At 37.9% G+C, this 22,859-nt stretch overlaps 1 protein-coding gene across 1 annotated transcript; it reads left to right on the forward strand.

The window, feature by feature from the left end:
* The first annotated feature begins 1,674 nt into the window (after window positions 1-1,674).
* Window positions 1,675-4,409, forward strand: LOC148025696 (putative xyloglucan endotransglucosylase/hydrolase protein 8). The gene is made up of 4 exons (XM_087692919.1): window positions 1,675-2,323; window positions 2,429-2,529; window positions 2,946-3,139; window positions 3,536-4,409. The coding sequence occupies exons 1-4, from the start codon at window positions 2,137-2,139 to the stop codon at window positions 3,951-3,953; spliced, it is 900 nt and encodes a 299-aa protein (XP_087549045.1). The 5' UTR covers window positions 1,675-2,136; the 3' UTR covers window positions 3,954-4,409.
* Window positions 4,410-22,859: the final 18,450 nt, after the last annotated feature.

The following is a 22,859-nucleotide window of genomic DNA, read 5'->3' on the forward strand; positions in this document are numbered from 1 at the left end:
ACAAGAAAAGGGTATAAAATGGATGTTGGCTTGGTTAATTACATTATTGGGAGAAAAAAACTTTAGCATGTAGAAATTATGTGAATGGTTAACATTATAGTGATTTTGGAACATAGGCAAACACAAAAGTTATGGGGGGGTTTCTTAAGAAGCTAGGGAGGGGAGTAGATTTTGAGGATTGACTAATAAAGTTTCAAGAAGAAAGCTTTATATTATGGGTTTGGTAGGAATAAGTGAAATTATGGAAGAGATATTTGGGTAAGGAAAAACCTAGGCTCTTGTTTATGAGAGGGAAATTTGCAGCAGAAAAAAGGGGGGGGCAAAATTTAAACAAAAATAAAGTTGTTTTACCTTTTGACACAAGCAATGAAAGGAGAGCTGGCAAGCCTGCAGGCTGGCTAGCTGTCATGGCAGAGGATGTATACACTCATGCAGATGCCTTTTTTCTGAAAGGATTTCTGTTTACTTTTAAATTGAAATTCTGCATCTAAAGTTATGTAAGGTGTGTGAGGGAAACATTGTTTTTTATGTCAAAGATATGAAAATGAGAGAGAGAGAGAGAGAGAGAGAGAGAGAGAGAGAGAGAGAGAGAGAGAGAGAGAGAGAGATTTACGAAAAAAAAGAGAGAGAGAGAGAGAGAGAGAGAGAGAGAGAGAGAGAGAGAGAGAGATGCTGCTGCCGTTAGATGGCACCCACCAGCCATCAGGCTTTTTTTCACCCACTTGCTCCATCTCAGTTCAAATTCTATTCTCTGAAATTACTGCAATTTCACTCCATTTTCCCATCTGCTAAGACTTCTTACTGATACTGAGAGGAGAGTAATTGAGTATAATTTACCTGCCAATGTATGTGAAACTGCTGAAGCCACATATAGATATAGAGTAGATGCTAGAGCACAATTATGTTATTCTCACATAAGCCTTCATCCAGAATACCTTCTCTCAGTATAATAATGCATTCCTTTGGGTTCAGATTTTTCTTCCATTGCATGAATTTTGAGACCCATATCTGAAATTGCCCCCAAAAGCTACTTCTTTTGGCCCTGGGCACGACTCCTATGTCTCGGGCGGGCGGTCGGGCCCATGGCCGAAAATAGGAAGAAGTTTGGGCAGCTTGCAGTAGAATTGGGCCATGTGTTCAATTCATAATTTCCCCTTTTCAAACTTCCCATGACAAGACAAAGAACTCAACCAAAATTTTCTTTACCTGCATTCTGTTGTTACAATTTAAAACCTTCCTTCTTTTTTGAATGAACATCTTGTCAGGTTGGGTTGATTCACCAGATACCAATCATAATTTTGGTCCTCCTGTCCTGCCAAATACATACCCCTTGTTGATGTGTATGCATCAATTTATGATAGAAAGAGGCAAAACACATCAATGCACCTTCTGTGCAATCAATAATGTCATGCTTTTCCCTCCTCTTCAGCATTGTCTAGTTGAAGGTACAGAGTCCAGACCCCACCCTGGCAGCTCTGAATGGTCTATGGTTCGGACCATCCCGGGGTTCATGGACCACCCTATTGCTGTATCGATGCATACACAAGTGGGATAGAGAACCATGGCTGCCAGTCACTGTGCATCTGAACATGCTTTTCATTTGTATGGCATAGAATGCTTAGGTGTTCTTGCACATTTTGGGCTAGGAATGGTCACATCTCATAAGTTTCATGTTCATATGAGCTATCTTATACATCATGATAGCATACCTCTGCAGTATCACCCTCAGTGGTCAGCCTTTACTGTCATGCATATACAAAATGCCTCCCACCCACCTCCATGTCTCTGTAATATCACTGCCCGTTGCACCCATACACTAGGCTGACCATCTACAGGACCCATCTCACGCTAGGAAGGCACGTGTGAATTTGTATAGGCTAAGGCAGCTGCATAAGGCTGTTTCAACAGTAAGTGCCATGGCCCATCCTCCGTGTTAGCTTGTCCAGTGTGAAGAGAGTCCACACAGTCTATGCACTTGTACAATATCCCTTCTTCAAAGCTACATACATACATGCCACTTGCAACCCATACACACATCCCCCATACATAAATGCATCTTCATGTGTAACCTTTCCACAACCGTGAGTGCCCTTCTGAGTGAGTAATTGGGCAAATTGTGAGTAAACAAAGCCAGCAATGGCTCAACCTCTCAGTATAGCAGTATTGCTGTTTGCTCTCTTCTTCATAGCTGAAGGTGCTGTGGCCCAAACTGCTGTCCATACATCAGCATTTGAGACCGACTTCGATGTCATGTGGGCAAATGACCACATCCAGACATCACCGGATGGGAAAATGTGGCATTTAGTGTTGGACCAAGCATCAGGTAACCTGAGCATTGCATGTCTATTGGAATCGGTATGTGGCCACAGAGCATCTTCTCACTCCACTTACAATGTCTTCATATCTGTTGTTTCTATTAACAATGCAGGGTCTGGCTTCCAGTCAAAGAACAAATACAAATTTGGGTGGTTTAGTATGAAGCTGAAACTTGTACCTGGAGACTCAGCTGGGGTTGTGACAGCCTACTATGTACGTTGGGTCTGCATGCTTATCATAGTTCGATCTTCATGAGCAACATGATAATTGAGGTTAAAATCGGGATCGAATTACATCTTTGTGACACCCTTGGGTCCCAAAGGTGGTACTGATATCCATGGGCTGGGCTCAGTCTTGGGTCCACTGAAATCCATGGGCTGAGCTCACTCATGAGTAAGACCTTTCCTGACACCAATGCACCATGTGCTAAGCTTACTGGTTGACCCCAGCTTAAATTCAACCAGAGAGGGAAAATATCTGCCAGTGCTTAACAATATTTTCTCTGGTTGAGTGCTTCTGTTGAACTAACATCATTTCCAGAATAGGGCTACTTATAAGGAAACTGGTGCTCTTTGTCTGAGGTAGGACATAATGGAAGCTCTAAAGCTGTCTTCTGTTGGCGTCTGCAGCTGTCTTCTAACACTGACAACAGGGATGAGATGGACTTCGAGTTTCTGGGCAATAAGAGTGGAGAGCCCTACCTGCTGCAAACTAACATGTATGTGAATGGAGTGGGTGGCCGTGAGCAGAGAATGTACCTCTGGTTTGACCCCACTGAGAAGTTCCACACCTACTCCATCTTGTGGAATAACAACCATACAGTGTAAGTCAACTCCATCCATACTGAGGTTTTCTGCAGTAGTTATTTTGAATATGTTTGGCAATGGGTAGGCAACTCGGGAGTGAGTTTCACGCTCATCTCACCTCTGAAATTGCACTGGTCTCAACTCCCTTGGCCATCCATGATTCATGATTCCACCCAAGTCATGTCCGTCAGGGTCCAAGAGATAAGCACATAAGTTTGGACCTTGGAGAATGCCTCCCCAATCCAGCTCAATCTGAGTAGAAGGATGGCCGAATTCATAGCTTCTCTTCAGTACCCCATGTCCATAGGCTCTGTGCTAACTGGATACATTATGCAGCAGCAAGTGCGAAGTGTGGGTGCCTATGCAATGCAATGATTTTGAACGGCCATGACTAATGTGCTTGTATGTTTCAGGTTCTATGTGGATCGGATACCAATTCGTGTACATAGGAATACTCCTCAGACCAAGGACATGTATCCATCAGAGCAACCAATGTATGTGTTCTCAAGCATATGGAATGGGGATGGGTGGGCTACAAGGGGGGGATTGGACAAGATCAATTGGGAGGCATCTCCTTTCATATCCACCTATGAGAAGTTCCATGTGGACGGGTGCATGTGGGGAAGCAGCCGAGCGGCAGCAGAGATGGTCCCAGAGTGTGCACGGACCACGAGGGAGCACTGGTGGGATCAGCCTGGTGCATGGAGCCTCAAGGAAGACGAGAAGTTCTCATACAGGTGGGTCACTGCAAGCTTCATGCAGTATGACTACTGCACTGACACGGCTCGGAACCCCACTCCTCCTGTGGAATGCACCATTGGGCTGGGTTGATGGAGAAGAAGCTCCTTTTCTTCTGTGGAACCTGCAGCAATGCGGACCGAGCCATGTAGGGGGTCCATTGTCTCGTGGGCCACCGCAGTGGCGGGTTTTGTTCCTGTTTGCATTGAATTGTGATTCCAATATCTGGAGACTGGATGTCTTGTTGCTCTCGTAGGGTCTTGTTCACTAATTCTCTCTATATCACACACACACACACACACACACACACAGAGTCAGTCAGTCAGTCAGTCTCTCTCTCTCTCTCTCTCTCTCTCTCTCTCTCTCTCTCTCTCTCTCTCTCTCTCGCTGTGTGTATTGCCATGTATGCCTCTTTGTATCATGTAGGGCAACATATAGTTTGATTTATTAGTACATATTTCTGTACCTTCGAGACCCCATTTTCCTCCGATTGAGTGCTGTTGTTTATTTAGAGAATCATGAATTTCTATTTCTTGCGCAATTCTCTTATTTCATATGCTCCCACATGATATTTGAAGGAGAAGCAATACTTCTTGTTAGGCGTTTATCGATCGGCTAAGCGAGCTGATCAAGGATGAGGATAAATAACTTGCGCTCCATTTTGTTGTTTGTGAGGCGTGATCTAGAGGCGCCGGTAAACATCACTGGTGTCCCTTAGAAAAAAAAATTGAAGTTTTCAAGGAAAAAAGGAGGAATAAGAAAACCAAATTATGAAATTGTGAACCCTTAGGTTTGGGACTTGATAGTATAACCCCTGCGTACACATTGTAATGTAGTTACCAATACACCAAAGCTTCATTCAATGGTCAATTACTCTACCACAAACACCCAATGCTCATCCAACATGTGGGCATGCACTTTTAAAAAGTGGACGCGAACATGGGTGTCATACCTTCACATACCAAAAGGACACCATTTGCAAATATATGAAAAAATAATAAACATATTTTTTTAAATTGGTTGCACATACAGAAAGCGCACCCTTATCCATCGCTCACTCTGTAAAATGGGTAGGGTAGTCTCTACATCCAAAAGTTGACATGCAATTTATTAGTCAAGTTGGTACATAACAGGTCATGCCTCTTTAGTGAAGAGAGTAGTTTGATTAACAACTTGCAAAGTAGACACACATTACTTGGTATGTGACCAACCTTATCAAGGAAACAAAAAAAACAATATTAGCTTTAGTGTTAAAACTTCTACAAAAAGTTAGAGTTTGCGGCACTACCCTTACTCATCTTACACGACAATAGATTGTGGAAGATGTGTGTGTTCCCTCACTTAGATATTATGTAACCCCATGATGGTTATATTATAGAGAAATTCACCAAGATGCCCTTATTTTGTTTGTCCCCAAAATATTCATGATGATTTAAGAAGCATTATAGTAGGAATACATGTATGCCTAAAATGCCCAAACTTTTGAGTTGGATTAAATTATGACCACAAATGAGTTGAAGAATGGTGGCATTTGTCTCCATTAATTATGAGATAATTTGGTTTGTCAATGTAAAATGCACATAAAACTCTCCTTCTATAACAATATTTTCGAAAACATAGTTGTCATCATAAATCTGTACAAAAATGTTGGGGATGTTAAGGAATTTGTAGAAATTATGAGGCATATATTGGAAATTTCAGTTTCTTGAGAGATATTTCAAGAAATTGGGCCAAAATGGAGGGGTATATTGGGACTTTCAAGTTATACCTCATTAGGAAAATGATATGCCTTCCTCAACAACTAGAAATATAAGACTTTTAATTGGAATTTGAAAAAAAAATGTAAGTCTAGTAAAGTAAAATGGGTCATTTTATGATCTTATAGCATGTAAAGAAAGGGTACCTCTTAATACCCTTTGAACATATGTTATATAGATGATTTCTTATAGGTCCTCCCCTCCCCCCCCCCCCCCCCCCCCCCCCCTCCCTTCCCCCTCGTGAGTGACCCTGAACATAGATAAACCTATCCCTACCTATATATTATTTGAGAGAAAATATGTGTAATAAGTTAACATGCAATGTTCTTAGGTCAAGCAAAATCTACATGTGTAAGTTGTGAAAGTTGTATCGTCAACTCATGGATAATATTTTGGACGTTTACTTTGTAGTCCATAATAGATTGAAGATATTAGTTAGCTTAAATATCTAGATCCACCAACTAAAGTTGGATATTATATGCTAGGCGAATAATGTTATATAATGAAATCATAAGTGTGAGCTTTAAAAGTGGAAATGGTAGTTAAGCTTTGTAAAAGCCTTTTTTTTATAAGGGTTTCTCCTCAAAAAGTGTTTTAAAGCTTGCTTATTGATTGAATAAGGTAGTCTATCTTGAGAATCAAGAAAATTAATGGCTATTTAAACGACATACATGACATTGGCATAAGAATGCACTTAAATTTTGCAAATGTATTTCCACACCACCTACTCCAAACAAGAATGCCTATGTCACTATGTTTGATGCATCAATGTGAAATGGAATATGATTGTCCAGTCTATAGGTTGCAAACTTGGTATACTGATTAGATCATCTGGTGTCTCATAAGCTTGCTAGCAAAATGGGTATAATGACGAGATAATCTAGTATATCATAAGCTTGCCAACATCCCTCTATTTGCAAGCACCATGACTAGCCTGCAAAGATATCGTATAATGCCCATATGAGGTTATATCATGTATCTAGATCTTACACTAAATAAATAGTTCCAAACCAACCATTGTATATTAGGAAAAACTAAACTCCCTTTAGCGTAATAAGGAATGGATGGTCAATGATCACTATTGTTTGTTGATATCCATGGCCACACCATTCTTTGATACCACTTGCCCTAAGATACTTCTGCTTAACTAGAACTAGCAATTTAGGGGTTCCAAGAGTAGTTGGTGTTCCCTACATCATTGCAAGAGAGGTTGGGCTTGTCTAGATGTTCTTCCTAATGGGAATTCACATATACGTTGTCCATAAACACCTCTAAGAATTCCTACAACATATCTACTAACCTTGCATATATGAGGTGTTGGAAAGAAGTGTCACATTGTTTGAACTAAATGGCATGGTCGTGTAGACCAAAACTTCCCATTTGGTAATGAAAGCTATCTTATGAGATGATCATCTACATGAATTCAATTGGTTATATCATAAGAAGCCATGCAATAAACTATAGGCTTCCTTTCCTACAATTACTTAAGTAGGTCCCTCTATTGGTTCATTTGATGATGACTTGTGCTTAAGCACATAGCATTACTATCACTTAATCTGTTTTTTTAAAAAAATCTAGCAATTTGTTTAGGGGTGGTCCTGTGCTTGGTTTCATTCTTCATGAGGGCTAATTTTGGTCAAACAAGCCCAGTAAGGATTTGGATTAAATCTTAATCACATCCTAACTAGATAAAAAAAGAGGCAAAAGGACACCTTATTAACTACTTATTTTCCTTTAATTTTAATGTTGAATTAGTGTTAAATAATGGTGGCATCACTCTCTTCCCTTTACTTTGATGTATAATAATCTCATTCCCAAGGATTTTGACCAAGACCTCAAAAACTATGTCCCATTTCTCAAGAAATTTGATTATGACCTCTAGATGCCTATTTAATAAGTTTTAATTATATCTTATTGTTGGGCTTAAAATGTTCAATGTTTTCACTTTTCTTCTTTCTACATATTCTTTTATTGTTGTTTTTATTGTTTTCTCTTCTTTGTTCTCTTTCTCCTCTCAACATTTTTGTTTTTCTTTATTTGTTTGTGCCATTGAAAGAATCTTAATGTATCATATTTATACCATTAAAAGAAACTTAAGGTATCATTTCTATTTAAACATTATTAAGGGTTTTAAAAGTCTGATTTTTTTAATGTATTTACTACAAGCCTTTCTCTTGTTTTTCTTTCTTTCTTACTATACTCTTGCTTTTTTTATGTATTTGCATACTCTACTGAAAGAGGCTTAGTGTACCTATTGGATTGGAAGAAGCAAGAAAGTTATGAAGGTGATTGCATTGCTGATAGGGTTTTAGATGTTTTTCATAACTACATGCCTTTATATTCCTTCTTTCTTACTGTTTCTCTTGTGGCTTTTGTGTAATCATACACTCTACTGGAAAAAAACTTGGTGTACCAATTGGATTGGAAGAAGCAAGAAACTTGCTAACATATTTTCTATTTGTGTTTGCACTTTCATTAGTTTAAAAAGTCATTTATTATTTTATCTTTGCATATTCTACGTTTCCCACTCCCTTTTGCTTTGATAACTTCATACAACTATTGATGTAAAGTAAGAACACCATGAGCTATTATTCAGATATCAAGAGGGCTACACAAAGTTTGGTGGCAGAAATGGTAAAATCATGGGAAAAAAAAGGCATCACATTTTACTTGGTGAGCACATTGATTTTCTAATATTTTATCTTACAAGAATATTTTGTATAGTCCTGACTAGTTTCTTTTCTTATGCAATACATTTTGTTAAGCCACAAAGTGTCAATATGGAATACATGAGGCATGGAAAAGTTCCACTACCAAGGAAGAATAGTCTACTTTAGAACCACAAGGCATGGTGGAGAGCAAAGAAAAGTAAAATCACTTTGCAAAATTTTCAACACTTTTTTATAGAAAACAACTTCAATTTATAAAATCAATTAACACTACACAACAAATCGAAGAAACCATAGAGGATACAAATCTAACTCAATATGAGGCTTCTCATTAATATAATGATTTTGTACAAGACATGTGATTCTAATCACATTATTTTGTACCCAAGTAACCTTTTGTATTGACAATTAAGGTTGTATATTACATATGGTTTTATTATTTTGCATTGCTCAAAGGTCAAATAAAAAAGTTATCTTGTTTTGCTACTTTCTAATTTTCCATCTTTCTCTTAGTCTTCCAACAAGAATGCTCTTCTCTTATTCTACAGGAGGTATCTTTGTCTCTTGTAGCCTTACAACAATAAGGGGTTCTCTTGAGGATTAGCTACCAATGCATAAGTGTTGTAGCATAATAAGTATTTACTTCTTGAACCTTTGTGTCCTAGAGCATAGCCAAAATCCTTAATTGTAGCATACTTTTCAATCTGTGTGAATTTGTCTCTATTTTTAGATACATGGGAATACCCTAAATATCTTGACAAACTCTTGAGAATAAATATTGACATTGTTGGCTTGTCAAAATACTTTGTTTGGTAAATCTTCATAATGCATGGAAAGGTTATGTGCAAGGATAAAATCATGTCTAGATGTCCTTCTTGTACCACCAAAACAAGCTAGAAATCCATCATCACCATAAGATAATTCTTGTTAAAAAGTGACCAATGATTAATTTTTGGAGCCTTGTGAATTTTTGGATATCATTAGCAACTCCTATCCTAGAATGGAAAAGGAGGGGAGATTTGCCAAAGTGAGGGACTCAATAGACATTAGTATGTCTTTATGCTCCTCTTCAAGTAGATTACTAATCTTTAAGTTGACTATGTCAAGCTCCTTTTACAAAGTATCCCCTTGCTCAATGGGAAAGACCTCCTCCATATCCACATCACCTTGCAGGTGGCAATCCTTGTGAAGCTTTGTTGGTCTACTAGCTCCTCTTGAAAGCTAAGGAGCTCAAAAACCTAGAATTCAAATTAATAAAGAGATGTAGAGTTGTGAGTTTCTTGCCTTGCTAAAGTCGAAGCTCAAGTCTTTCATTACTCACAACAACTACATTCCCCGATCATAAGCACAACAATTTAAATAATATATTGGAATTTTTAAGATAATGTGGTTGTATTTTGGGAGATTTTGCTAAAAACTATGATGTTAAAAATGAGATCCAGTTTATGCATTGGCATTTTGTCCAAGTCATCATATTTGTACATATCACTTACGTAAATAAGGCCAATGAACTCATCAAAATTGTCCACTTTTTCATTTATGATAATAAAATTCATGACACATTATTCATGTAACATTGTTTTATGTTGTACTTCAAGTGGTTGAAGTAATAAGGACTAATAATAAATGAGTATTAGGTGTGGTCTAATATAGTGTTGCTTTGCAATTCAAGGCTTCTAGGCCATTTTACTTTGTAGCAAGATGTGCAAGATTAACATGTATTCAAACGAGAGTCATTTTTTCTTAGCTTCATGCCACGGCAAGGGGGAACACGATGGAGCAAGAGCTATGATCAAGCAAACATTGACACATGAATAATTGAAGCTAGATGGCACGACATTAAACTATGTTACTGATATAGTTTCCTTTTGTAGCTTGCTATCCTTCAAAGTAGAAGAAATGTTCATGTGTTATTTTGGGAGATCTTGCTTAGAGTTGTAAATAGAAATAATCCCTAATACATGATCTCTACATATTGTTCTACTCATAACCCACGAGATTCCACTGGAATTGCCACTAGACAGGTGGCTTGCTTTTGTGATGCATGCATTAATGGATGTTGGAATAGATGTGTCAATAAAGTGTACACTCCCTGTTTGAAATACCATGACTTGCAACCCTTGGATGATTGTGAACCCCTTTCTAATGAGGAAGATCCATAAAATCTAGTGTCACATGAGGGACATCATGATGTGCTCAGCAATGCATTACAAATCGGTGACACATTTGTAGTACAACTAGATGCTGCGACCAAGATAGAGGAATCTAATTTGTACCTCATTAAATGTATTGTAGAGAAGGAGTGGATTGAATATGATTACATGGATGAATAGTAGAATGATATTTTTAGAGGAATGTATGTCATAAAAGGTTTGTATTGCAAGTAGGTAGACAATTATTCCTTTAAACTCCTGAGATGACAAACATGCCCCCGATCCACCTATTATCACATCTTGTTGATGTATCAAGATATCCATGGAGTGTATCCAAAACATGAGAAATATATATATTTTATCACTCTAGAAACCTACAATTCAATATATAATATCATGCATTTGGCAATTTGAATCAGCCTTTCTCACTTTTGGTCCTTGATCATTGACATGAACATGGAACTTAGATGGGTAGCGGATTTCAACAACTATTTTGGAATATATGAGGGAATTTAGAATAGTCTATACTATAGTCTTAGAGTGGGTTTGATTGATGCTATCCAAACTTATGTTATTATTGTCCCATGATGATTACACATCCATGTATTTTCTAGTTAGTAGTCTTGTATGATAGTTAGCAATCACCTTATTTCTATTTGGTTGTCACTATACTCAACAATATAGCTGATAGCAATTACTGTGTGCTAGATATCACTTGCTAGTATGCTACTTAAGGGTTGCAATGCAAATTCTAGTATTCTAATTAGCATTTGGGGACTATAGTTTGCTACATGATTGTTAGTAGCTTTATATGGGCTACATGCTAGTTAGCAAGTTTGTGGGTTGTATGGTAGTCAATAGTTGTATCTTAATTATTTGTCTATTTGCAAGTTAGCATCTATTGTTGTATGCTATGTAGCAAGTCTGTGTGCTATATGGTGTGACAAGTAGTGGTTGAGCAAGAAGATAAGATGAGCTAGGGAAAGAAGAAGAATAAGTGGAGAAGCATGATGACACAAAAGAGACTTCCTTGATTTTAGTTGAGCCAAATACATTGTTTTATTGCCTTTCAACTAGAACATTCTTTCCTCTCTTTTCTTATGGATTCAACCCTTTGTCTTACATTACATGTGTCTTTAGCACTAACTCTAGTAGCACACTTTTAACACCTCCATCCCTATGCTATCTTACCCTTTAGATAACTACAGTAAGGATGTAGGTTCCCAACCTGAAAACTTACAAGGCCTCTAGCTCATGTAGTGTCAACCAAAATGTAGGCAAAACAATTCAAATTTTCAAATTCTTTTGGTCCCCTTGGCTACACCATTGTGCCAATGGTGGACATTACAAGTTTATTTTTTGTCTTTTCTACTTGTTGTTCTTTTAAAATTTAGTCATGGTTGATCTCCTCTTTTGATCTTCTTCTACTTGGCGTTGACTGCAACCTTGATCTTTTGGCTTCCTTCATGATGTCTTTAGTCTCTTTTGTCTTCATGGTCTTTATCTTGGCCTTTCTTTTGACTAGTTGGCCTTTGACTTCAAGTCTTATGATATTCTCTTTTTACTTGATAGGTTTGAGATGGATACATAAGGCTATTTTTCCTTGGATTGATGGAAATTGCTTGACATACATGACATGTCGGATCATTACATAGATAAACTTAGGATACATAGAATTTTGGACTTTGTTTGACTTTGTCTTAATGGCTTCATGACATACATGGCATTCATTGATTTTTGAGGTATTACATTGGCTTGACATTACATTGGCATTGGATTCTAGATTATTTAACACATGATTTTTCTTAAGGCTTTAAACATTTTTGCAAGGATTCATAATGGCTTTTATGTGTCTATGATATGGAGAGCCTTATCAAATTATTTTTCATGATAATATCTAATTTCTTACAAAATATGCTCAATTAAATGATTTGGAGAGATATATATTTTTTGCATGAAGATATTCAAAATCTTGCATGTAAATAGCCTTCAATGTGAATTCTAGTGTTGAGCAATGGGAATGTAATCTTTTAGAATCGGTTTAGGTCTCAGTCTGAATGTGGTTTTAATATGACTAGTTTAGAACATTCAAGATGTGAAAGCAGTTTAAACATGAACTAGTTTGGGCATCCAATGTGAATGGGGCTTAATGAGAACCAATTCATGTAGTCACAATGTGAACAAAACTAGAGTCAAACAAGTTTGGGACAAAGAGGCATGAAATGGGTTATTGTAAAGAGGCCCTTTAAAAACAAAATCCAAAGCTTGATAAGCCTTAACTAATTCTATTTAAAAAGAAAAGCTTATTGGGAATGGATTTGGGCCTTGTGAGGATGAGAGTATGTCCATACTAGCATCATCAAGCTACTCAAGGATGTCTTAGGGCAACAGATGATTAACCATGGAGCTCCAATCTTTGACAATGAGGCTCTCGAGTCTACTTCTTCTTTGTTCTCTATCACTTCCATAGAAGCAACCCCTAAGCTTGTTCGATTAAGCAGACCCTAAGTTTGTGCTTAAATCTCTCCCCCTTCAAGCAACCCCCTTAAGCAGCCTCCTTGCTCAAGTTGGCCCCTAGATTTGGGCAATGGTAGCAACACATTCAAACAATATGAGATAATGGTTAAATGAAGAAGATATATCTTGATACTTCTCTTGAATGGCATCCCTTTTAATTGCTTGAAAACTCCATGGTCCTTTGAAAGCTTTCAATCTCCAAGCTTTCACCTTCTTGGACAACAACACATTCAAAGTCTTGAACTCCAAAATTGCACAATTATGGATGCCTCTCTAGCAACTTTGATACCATGTAATGAGACATAGTTGAGTAAGAATATAAGATGAGCTGTGGGGGAAAGAAGAAGAACAAGTGGAAAAGTGTGATAACACCAAAGAGACTTGCTTGGAGCCAAATACATTGTTTTATAGCATTTTAGGTAGGACACTCTTTCCTCTCTTTGTCTATGGGATTCAACTCTTTGTCTTCTTACATTACATGTGCCTTTAGCATTGACTCTAGCACCATAATTTTAACATATGGTACTCACCATTTGTATGTTAATTAGTAGCTCTGTATGCTACTTAGCACTAATTAGCTTGTTTATATACTAATTAGAACTTGGACTATAGTTGCCTACATGATTGTTAGTAGCTGTCCATGGGCTATGTGCTAGGTAGTAGGTTTATAGGATGTATGGTAGTCAGCAGATGTATGTTAACCAATAGTTGTTTGCCTACTAGTTAGCATCTCCGTATGTGCCATTTAAGCTTGATCCTATTCCAAGAAGCACAATGTCTCATAGAGAGGTGGTTTGGCTTTACATCTTGCAGTCATAACGTGTAGATTTGTCATAGACTTTACGCTAGTTCAAGATACAAAACCTTAATGCAAATTTTTTTGTAAGATACTATGTATAATAAAAATTAGCTTTGCATGTAATAACACCTAGCTTAGCTAAAGGCAACACATGCTTAAATTAGCTCGTGATAATAGCAAAGTTAATAATATACTTTGTTTTGAAAAAAGATTTCTTAGTAATGATTACTATTGAAAAACCAATACACAATCAATATGAAGGCTAAAATTTTAACTATGGACTCATGCTAATATTCCGTTTTGATTTGTACATATCCCTTTTTGATTATGGACTCGTATTGATATTACTGACACTCACATAGAGAAAACATATCCATTTTTTATTATGGACTCATATTAATATTTTTGACACTCACATAGAGAACACATACATGAATAACTCTAATTGATGCAAAAGCACTCCTTATTAAAGAGATATCGAAGATTATATTACTTACAATCATAACTTCAAGACCTATGCTTAATGTACACACCTTTCAAATAAACATTGTATATTATGTATTTACAACATGTTCCACAAGCACCAACCAAAACATGTTTGAGGCTAGTTTTCCTTACATAAAAGTGGGTGCACAAGCACTAGCCTAAACATGTATAAAGTCCCACAAGCATACATATAAGTTAGTGTACACGTGCTAGCAAGAACATGTATAAAGTTATATTGGTATATCAGTATGTATAGGCACCGGACAGAAAATGTACAAAAATATCTTGATGGAAAATATATTGGTTTGAATATTCACGTCTGTATCACCATTTGGAACATGCTTAGACTCTCATCATCCAGTGGTGTTCCCATTTGATAATGCTCTTGTAGCACATTGTCACAAAGATGCCCTTCTAGTTGAGCCACTACCAAGTTCCTTACTTTTAACACAATCAAACAACAATAACAACATAGATTTCTTAAGCACTTGTATGAATCATCCATGATCATTGTGTTTACATGGTTAAACATAAGAGAGTATGTCCATAAATCTATTAGGCATTTGAAGAAGATGGGCTTATTTGTATCAGGAATTCTCGATTATTTTGGATATGTTTGACAATGACTTTGATCAAGCATGGTGCTCATGAGCCTCAAAGCTAGATCTAAGAATGCTACTATCAATATTATGTGCACTTCATCTTGACAGGTGCCATTCCATATGAATACTATGAAATTATCCAAGCACCACAATAAAAATGTAGTTTCTCCTAGAAGTATATACACATGCTCTCAAATATTTGTTCAAACCTCTTGTATGTGTCTTCATGCTTTGGAATGCTATCCATTATCTTGTAATGACTAACCAATACCCCATTCAAATCTAGGATGAGCACCATGCGATCCTCCTACTCTGGGAGGTATTATTCCTTGAAGCCCTTTGCATGCCACTATGTGGCACCTAGTTGCCTCTCTATTTCTATCTCCTTGATTGGAAGGACTTTCTTTCTTCTCTTAAATTTCATTTTTTAAAAAAAAATTCTACATCAAGGAACAATTTTTTCTTCAAATCTATGTTTTTTACTATGATTGGTGTAGATAGAATTTCAATAATAGTATGGGACAAATTGTTGTTACCAACACAAGACCCCAAAGAAAGGATTGGCCATACAACTTGCATGGGAACCCCAAAATCAAACTCCATTGCAATATAGAGACATGGAGGCAACCACATCACTCGAGTGGTGCCAATGTCAAGGAAAGACTTTCCTATGAATAGAGTTGCAAGACTTAGACATTGTTATCGACTTACGAGCATAATGCTTTAAAAAAATAAGAGAACATTCTAAAGAATAGTTTGATTATTTGTGATAGAATAGACAAGACGATGATCTTATATATCTAGGAAATACAAAGGCACCACCTCCATGAGGTGGGTAGTTAGAAGGATGAAAAGATAGATAGTCAAAAACAACATGTAACATGACAACTATAAGAGGCTTTTACAAGCACAAGCTTTGCTAATTTTTGTAGAGGGTAACTATTGTTAATGGGAATTGAATTTACCTAAAGTGGATTTCCCTCTCTTTGCTAGAGAATCCCATCTCATCATTGTCTCAAGGCCCTTTTTTTGGCAATATAGCCTAGAAGGTGGCCCAGTGGTGAGTCATCTCAATCTGTACGTTTTCCAACATCTTCTCACCATAGCCATGCATATCCAGCTTGTAGAGGACAACATTAACTTCTTCATATACAAGATTAGTCTCAGTGCCATCCTCCTCATGGATAGGAGGTTCATTTCTTTGACCCTCCACCCCTAGTACTACTTTTGGATGATTAGAGGACAACTCTGTGGTAGACTCCTATGGCTCTTATGTATGACCTCCATGCTCCAATGATGAAATGGCCAATTCTTAATACGCTTGATAGGAGGAGAGACACTATCAATACCACTCCGAATAGGGCCAAATTCCACAAAGAGTCTATGAAGGTTGGTCTCTAGTTTCCTAGGGGACAACACAATAGGGCCTTTTGTTCTTCTAGAAGAGCTGCACATTAGAGAATATCTAAAGACAAAAAACAATATATACAAGCTAGTTAACATAAAATAAAAGAAAATGAATAACATATGAGACTGTTAACATTATGCTAATGATCATATCTAGCATATATACTAGCTATTACCTAGCTAACATATATCCTAACAAGCACGTGTGCATTTGTTAACAAGCTAGCATATATGGTAGCTATTAACAAGCTAATCAATATGCTAAGTAGCATGTATGCTAACTTAACTAGCTGACATAAATGCCAACTTGCATATATGTTAACTAACAACAAGCTAATGCATATGCTAGCTATCATATCTAACATATAAGCTAGATGTTAACAAGCTAACCCAATATGCTAACTAGCATGTATGCAGATGTTGACAACTTGACATATGCACTAACTATCATAGCTATTAGATATATTAGCTATTAAATAGCTGACACACATGCTAACTAGCATACTTAGCATACCTATTAGCTAGTAACTAGCTAGAATACATGCTAGCTTGAATATGTGCTACCTATTAACTAGCTAACACATATGCTAAGTAGCATATGTACTATTCATTAACAGGTTAATGCATATTCTAGCTAGCATAGTCAACATATAACTTGGCTGTTAATTACCTAACATACATGCCAGCTAGCACTTATGTGATGCTGACTACTATCGAGCTAATATTATGCTCTCTAACATATAGGCTATTTGCTAATTAGCTAACGTATATGCTAAGTCGCATGTACATGGCAAGTATACAAGCTAACATGTTAAGAACTATTAACAATAGTTAGCACACATAGCACATATGCTAATTATTATCAAGGTAATATTATACTTTGTGGCATATAGGCTTTCTATTAATTAGCAAACCTATATGCTCAGTAGCATGTACATGTCTAGTGTTAACAAGCTAACATGTCAACTATTAGCAAGCCAACATATAACTTAAGTAGCACACATGCTATCTATTAGCATTTATATTATTGATGCAAATTAGCCTTGTACATGGTAAACATACAAAATACTTGTAACTATTACATATTACATTATTATTAACTATCATTAGTAATAGTATTGGCATCTAAGTTATTAGCACTCTAAACCACATTCCATTGTGCACTCAGTAGAGTTTGCATTGAAAAAAATGGACACACAATGCATCCTTGTAGCAAAAAGGGATGCCAAGAACATGGCATGGTATGTGTGCTTACATGGCATAATTACTAACATCGAGGCTTCAACAACACAAAATGACACCACACATGCAACACAACTTCTTGGCAAACTAATACTATCTTTATTAGTTGGACCATAGAAGGTGTTGAATGTAAGAAGCAATCTTTTTTCCCCTCAACTCTATCCAATATCTCTAGGATTGTGTGCTACTCCTAAAGTGCATTCTCCTATGGCTCAATATCAATCTACATTGCATAAAAAGGCATTTAGGCAATCAGTCAACCGAATTGCATGAACATGAAACAACACATGAAGCAATTCAAAGAAATCAAACAATTCACCTCAATTGAGTGACACCTATATCTGTAGACCCAACTCCAAGCACATCTAGCATTGATCACTATGAAGCTAACTACTCTCTCAAGGTCACTTATGTTGCAGAATCCTCAAGTAGTGGGGATTCCAATCAAGCTTCAATAGCATCCATTTGTCAATAGAGCTATGGTTGCATAAAATCTTTGCTCACTCAAATTTGATCACTCTTGCATCCTTCAATTTTTGTTGACAATTTTCTAAAGCTTGCTTTACCACCTCTACTCTCCCGTCAACATCGTCTGTCACAACATTTTTATTTTTGTTGCCTCTACTTGGTTGAAAGCATGGTATGATGGTACAAAATGTGGTGTCCTCAACACCACATGCATTTGATGAATTGTGTGTGGAATAAACACACCAAATGGGGAGGGAGTGTGTATGGAGGGGTAAAGGTGGGGGGAGAAGGATCACATGTTTGCTCACACACACACACACACACACACTCTCTCTCTCTCTCTCTCTCTCTCTCTACATATATATATATAGTAGTGGAGAGAATTGCATTTTATAGTGCTTTATGAGCTTTGATGACTTCAAGCCACCATATGTGCATACCATAGATGTTGGTCTAAGTACCAATATGATGTTGCAAACCTATCCAACCCCTACTTGCTTGCCAAGCTCACTCATAAACTAAGCTTAGATCAATGACTATTAGGCTGCAAGGAAACACAAATCAAGAAGCAAAGAAAGGGATCATGGCATTGATGCAAGATCACCAAAAACCAAGTCAAGGAAGGGCATTTGTTGATATGGCATGGTGTTGGCACAAGCAAGAGTCAAGGCCTCCCAATGAGTGAGCAAAATGAACTATTCTAGTGATTTTTGCATTATCAGACATTTTTGAAGCTGCAAAGTGTGAATGTCCAATCCAATATTGTCTATGGCATCCTTAACACATTGAAAAATCTCAAGGACCCTCACTCAACAAGAGAGATTTTCATGAAGGAAAGCTATTTAAGTACGGTCCTCAATTAGGTGGCACAACAATAGTGAATCAATCTAAAATGGCTAGTGTCTTATGTATTCATCAAAGGAAAATAGTGGCAAAAACTTATCATTTGTACATGAAAGATGAGGATGAAGTATTGATGGAACCTGAAATGGGCCGGCACTGGCTATGGCACTAGCTGGACCTCATACTCATAACAAACAAACACACCCTCACGGCCTCGCGGACCAGGAGCATCAATCTACTACTAAAGGACAAGCTGCCCTAAAGCCTAATCTATGCGTTTATAGTTTTATAGCTTTGTAGTCCAACGTTTCCCTTTCTATAAACTCCTCAGAGGGAGAATCCATACACATTGGCAATAAATACAATGATAATCACATACATGGGAGGCAACCTCTCGGTAGAAACACTGCGGCCCCACTGCAGCTCTCCTATATCGTAGGGATTGGCCCCTTGATGTGCTGCTCAACATATAAAACAAACAAACAAATTCCGCTCTTCATTTCGAATCCAAGAGATACCATGTTTCCTCACTAAATAATCCCCCAGGAAACGAACATCTATCCTACAGCTTAGGATGCCTTTCCACACTCAACGTGGGTCATTGTCATTGAAAACATGTGCTATGCATCCAGGGTTTTTATTCTGATACCATGGTTCCATGCACATGCAAAGTGAATGATCCTAAAGTGCTCAAACATCATTTTCAAATCAGCAACGTGGTGTGCACAACTAGGCTTTCAATGCTGATTCACTAACCCGTTGCGGCGATGAAAGGATAGCACCGAGATAACACTCGTGCTACTATCCTCTCAATAAAAAATACACGGACTCCACGTCATGAAATGCATAAAAAAATCAGCAACAATCAGCACGCAAATCACACCATTCAAACCTCCCAACCCCCTACGTTTAGGTATTGCTTTCGTTGCATAGGTGTAGAGGTTTATTTTGTCATGTTTTGATGTATAGAAAGTGATAAATCACAAAATTTGACAAGGAGATAGGGAAAACTGAGGCCAAACCTCATGCTTTACCACTACCACACATCCACAAACAATCGTTATATTTTTCCTTATTTTTCCAAGACGTATTTATATTTTTTTCCTTATTTTTTCAAATTTCTTAATTTATTTGGCAACAAAATATACTATTTTTTGGTTTTTCCTATTCTAATCACTTCAGCATACTAACATTCAATTTATCTTCCATATTCCCCCCATGGAAACACGTTTTACCCACTTGAAACGGAAAAACTACCATTTTGCCACTTAAAAACCGCATTTCGGGTTTACGGGAATTAAATAAAGCATGTAAATCATTGCAAAACCAAGATTTTCTGATAAATAGCAATTACTCATAATGCAAACAGCCCACAAACAAATTTTTATCCAATAAGAACATAATTATCATCATAAACTATCAAGAATCCTTCATTTTCTTCATAAAAATGGTCATACCGTGTTTGTACGTAACCCTAGACGCCTTGAATGATTGCATAGCCAACAGATGGAGCCTCCATTGCTCTCAATCCAATGCTGTACTTCACTCTTCAGTATCTCCATCAATCTCCATCACCATTTCCTTCATTCTCCTTCCCCGGTTCCTCTTTCAAGATGGCACACATGAACAACCCATAGAGAAGAGAGAGAGGGAGGAGAGAAAAAGACTAGAATCTGTTCTCTTCATCCACACAGCCATTCCTCGTGTGAAGGGCGGCAATAGAACTAGCAAAGAGGGAGAAGATGTCCCCCAATGTCAGTTAGATGGGTTCTTCACAGCCCACAATCATGAGGAAGGATGATGATGGTGCAATTTTCGCATGCATGCTGCCTTCTTCATCATGATTTTATTCATCTTGGTTGCATAAAATTTGAGGGGGGGTCAAAGGTCCCAAAGTGCACCCCCCCCTTTGGTCCTACGTTTGGCCACCTTTTCATATCTTGGCCATTTTGTGGCCTTTTCCTCGTCCGGGCTTCGATTCAAGCTCTGAAAAATCCTGCGCGTCTGGCTTGACATCGCGCACTGACTGGCAACTCTTGACATCCCGCACGGCAGTCAAAAAAATTATCAAAAATCTACAAGTGTCGCTCGGGCGCCTTTTAAAAGCCGTCTTTCACTTGGTGCTTAAAATCGTCCTAGCTGCAGCCGCCGCCTTCGATGTTAAATATTTTTCCCCTAAATTTCGGATTTTTTGAAAAATTTTAGGCACATCCTGGGCTCAAAACTCCACTCTCAAGTATTGCCATGGAGTATTTGTTAGAGATAAGTCTGTTGGTGTAACCTTATCAACTTCAAAACAAGGGACTTATTCTATGCATTCTAGAGATCAAATACTAGGCCTTCTCGTTAACAAGAAGGACATATGTAAGATGGGAATTGAACAAAAGAGTGATTAGTCAAGTACAAAAACTATTAACTTGAAGAATCCTAATGGATTCAGAAAAGATAACTTTCTTCAACTTATGATGATCTGATTTCTGTATCTTGTCTTGTACTTTGGTTTAGCATCACATGTAACCTTAAACTAATAGATCCACTTGGATGGGAAATCATTTTTAATCTTTGGCAAAGAAACCAATTCCCAAGTCCAATTCTTTATTATGGAAATCATTTCAAATTGCATATCTAGCTCCCACTTAAGCTTATTATCATTAGTCATAGCCTCTTCAAGAGGACTACCATTCAAAGTGGTTTAGGTAATTACCTGTTTATCAAATGTATAGTAGTTGATAGAGTCTTAGTCCCAAATCCTTGAGTAAGATCATCAATAGATAGCATATTTAACATCCTTTCATTGATCCTCATTTTCATGTGCTACAACACCATTTTATGCCACATGCTTCACAAAATTCATGAACTCATGAAAGACATATTATCCACCATTGTTGATTCTTAAACACTTAAGTCTTTTGTCAAACTGATTTTCTACAAGTGCCATAAATTTCTAAAAACAAGGGAAATCCTCATATTTCCTATACATATAGTGCAAGCCCACCCTTTCCTAGTTGCATCTATACTAATTTATTATTTGAGTTGCAGGTTTGGAAAACACGAGAGAGCTCCCGAACGTGCAACTCTCAAACCAAGGAAAATTTGAATTTGTGAGAGTGATCAAATCGGATAGCGAGTCTCTCTCTCTCTCTCTCTCTCTCTGTGTGTGTGTGTGTGTGTGTGGGCTAGGAGCTGCCACACGATCGAATCGGAAGCTCTCTCCTAGCGAGGAGGGCTAGTGGGCCAGGAGAGGCACCGCCGCCTAGGGACTCGGGGGAGGGAGTAATCAAATCGGGAGCTCTCTCCCAACGACGAGGAGGGCCGCCGTGTCCAATGGGCCAATGGGCCAGGAGAGAGGCATCACCCCCAGTGGGCTAGGGGCCGCCGCTCGCCCAATGGGCCAAGAGAGGCGCCGCCGCCTAGTTGTTCCATTGCCTAGGGGGGCTGGAGCTCGGTGAAGGAGAGGGTGTTGAGGGAGTTGGCACCTCTCCAACCTGTGTGTGCAAGAGAGGCGCCGCCGCCTAGTTGTTCCATTGCCTAGGGGGGACTGGAGCTCGGTGAAGGAGAGGGTGCTGAGGGAGTTGGCACCTCTCCAACGGCAATGGGGGGCTGGAACTTGGTGAAGGAGAGGGTGTTGAGGGAGTTGGCACCTCTCCAACCTGTGTGTGCAAGAGAGGCGCCGCCGCCTAGTTGTTCCATTGCCTAGGGGGGCTGGAGCTCGGTGAAGGAGAGGGTGCTGAGGGAGTTGGCACCTCTCCAACCTGCACACACACACACACACACACACACACACAAAGAGAGAGAGAGAACGGTAAGTTGGTTTAGTTAGTTATTTTAAATTTTTGTTTAATTTTATTTATGATTAGTTTAATTTTATTATTTTAATTTATGGATTGTTATAGTTACTTACCTTAGATTAGTTTAGTGAGATAGTAGGTTTTAATTATTTTTTATTTTAATTTTTTGTGGTTATTATAAAATTTTATTGATAGATTTATAGATATAATAAGCTAGTAGGCTTGTACTATTTGATTAGATTAGTAAGTTAGTTTCTTATGTTATTTT

The sequence above is a fragment of the Lygodium microphyllum genome, chromosome 14 (assembly GCF_053477565.2).
Source record: "Lygodium microphyllum isolate KBCC chromosome 14, Lygodium_microphyllum_v1.1.10, whole genome shotgun sequence".
Classification (NCBI taxonomy): Eukaryota; Viridiplantae; Streptophyta; class Polypodiopsida; order Schizaeales; family Lygodiaceae; genus Lygodium; species Lygodium microphyllum.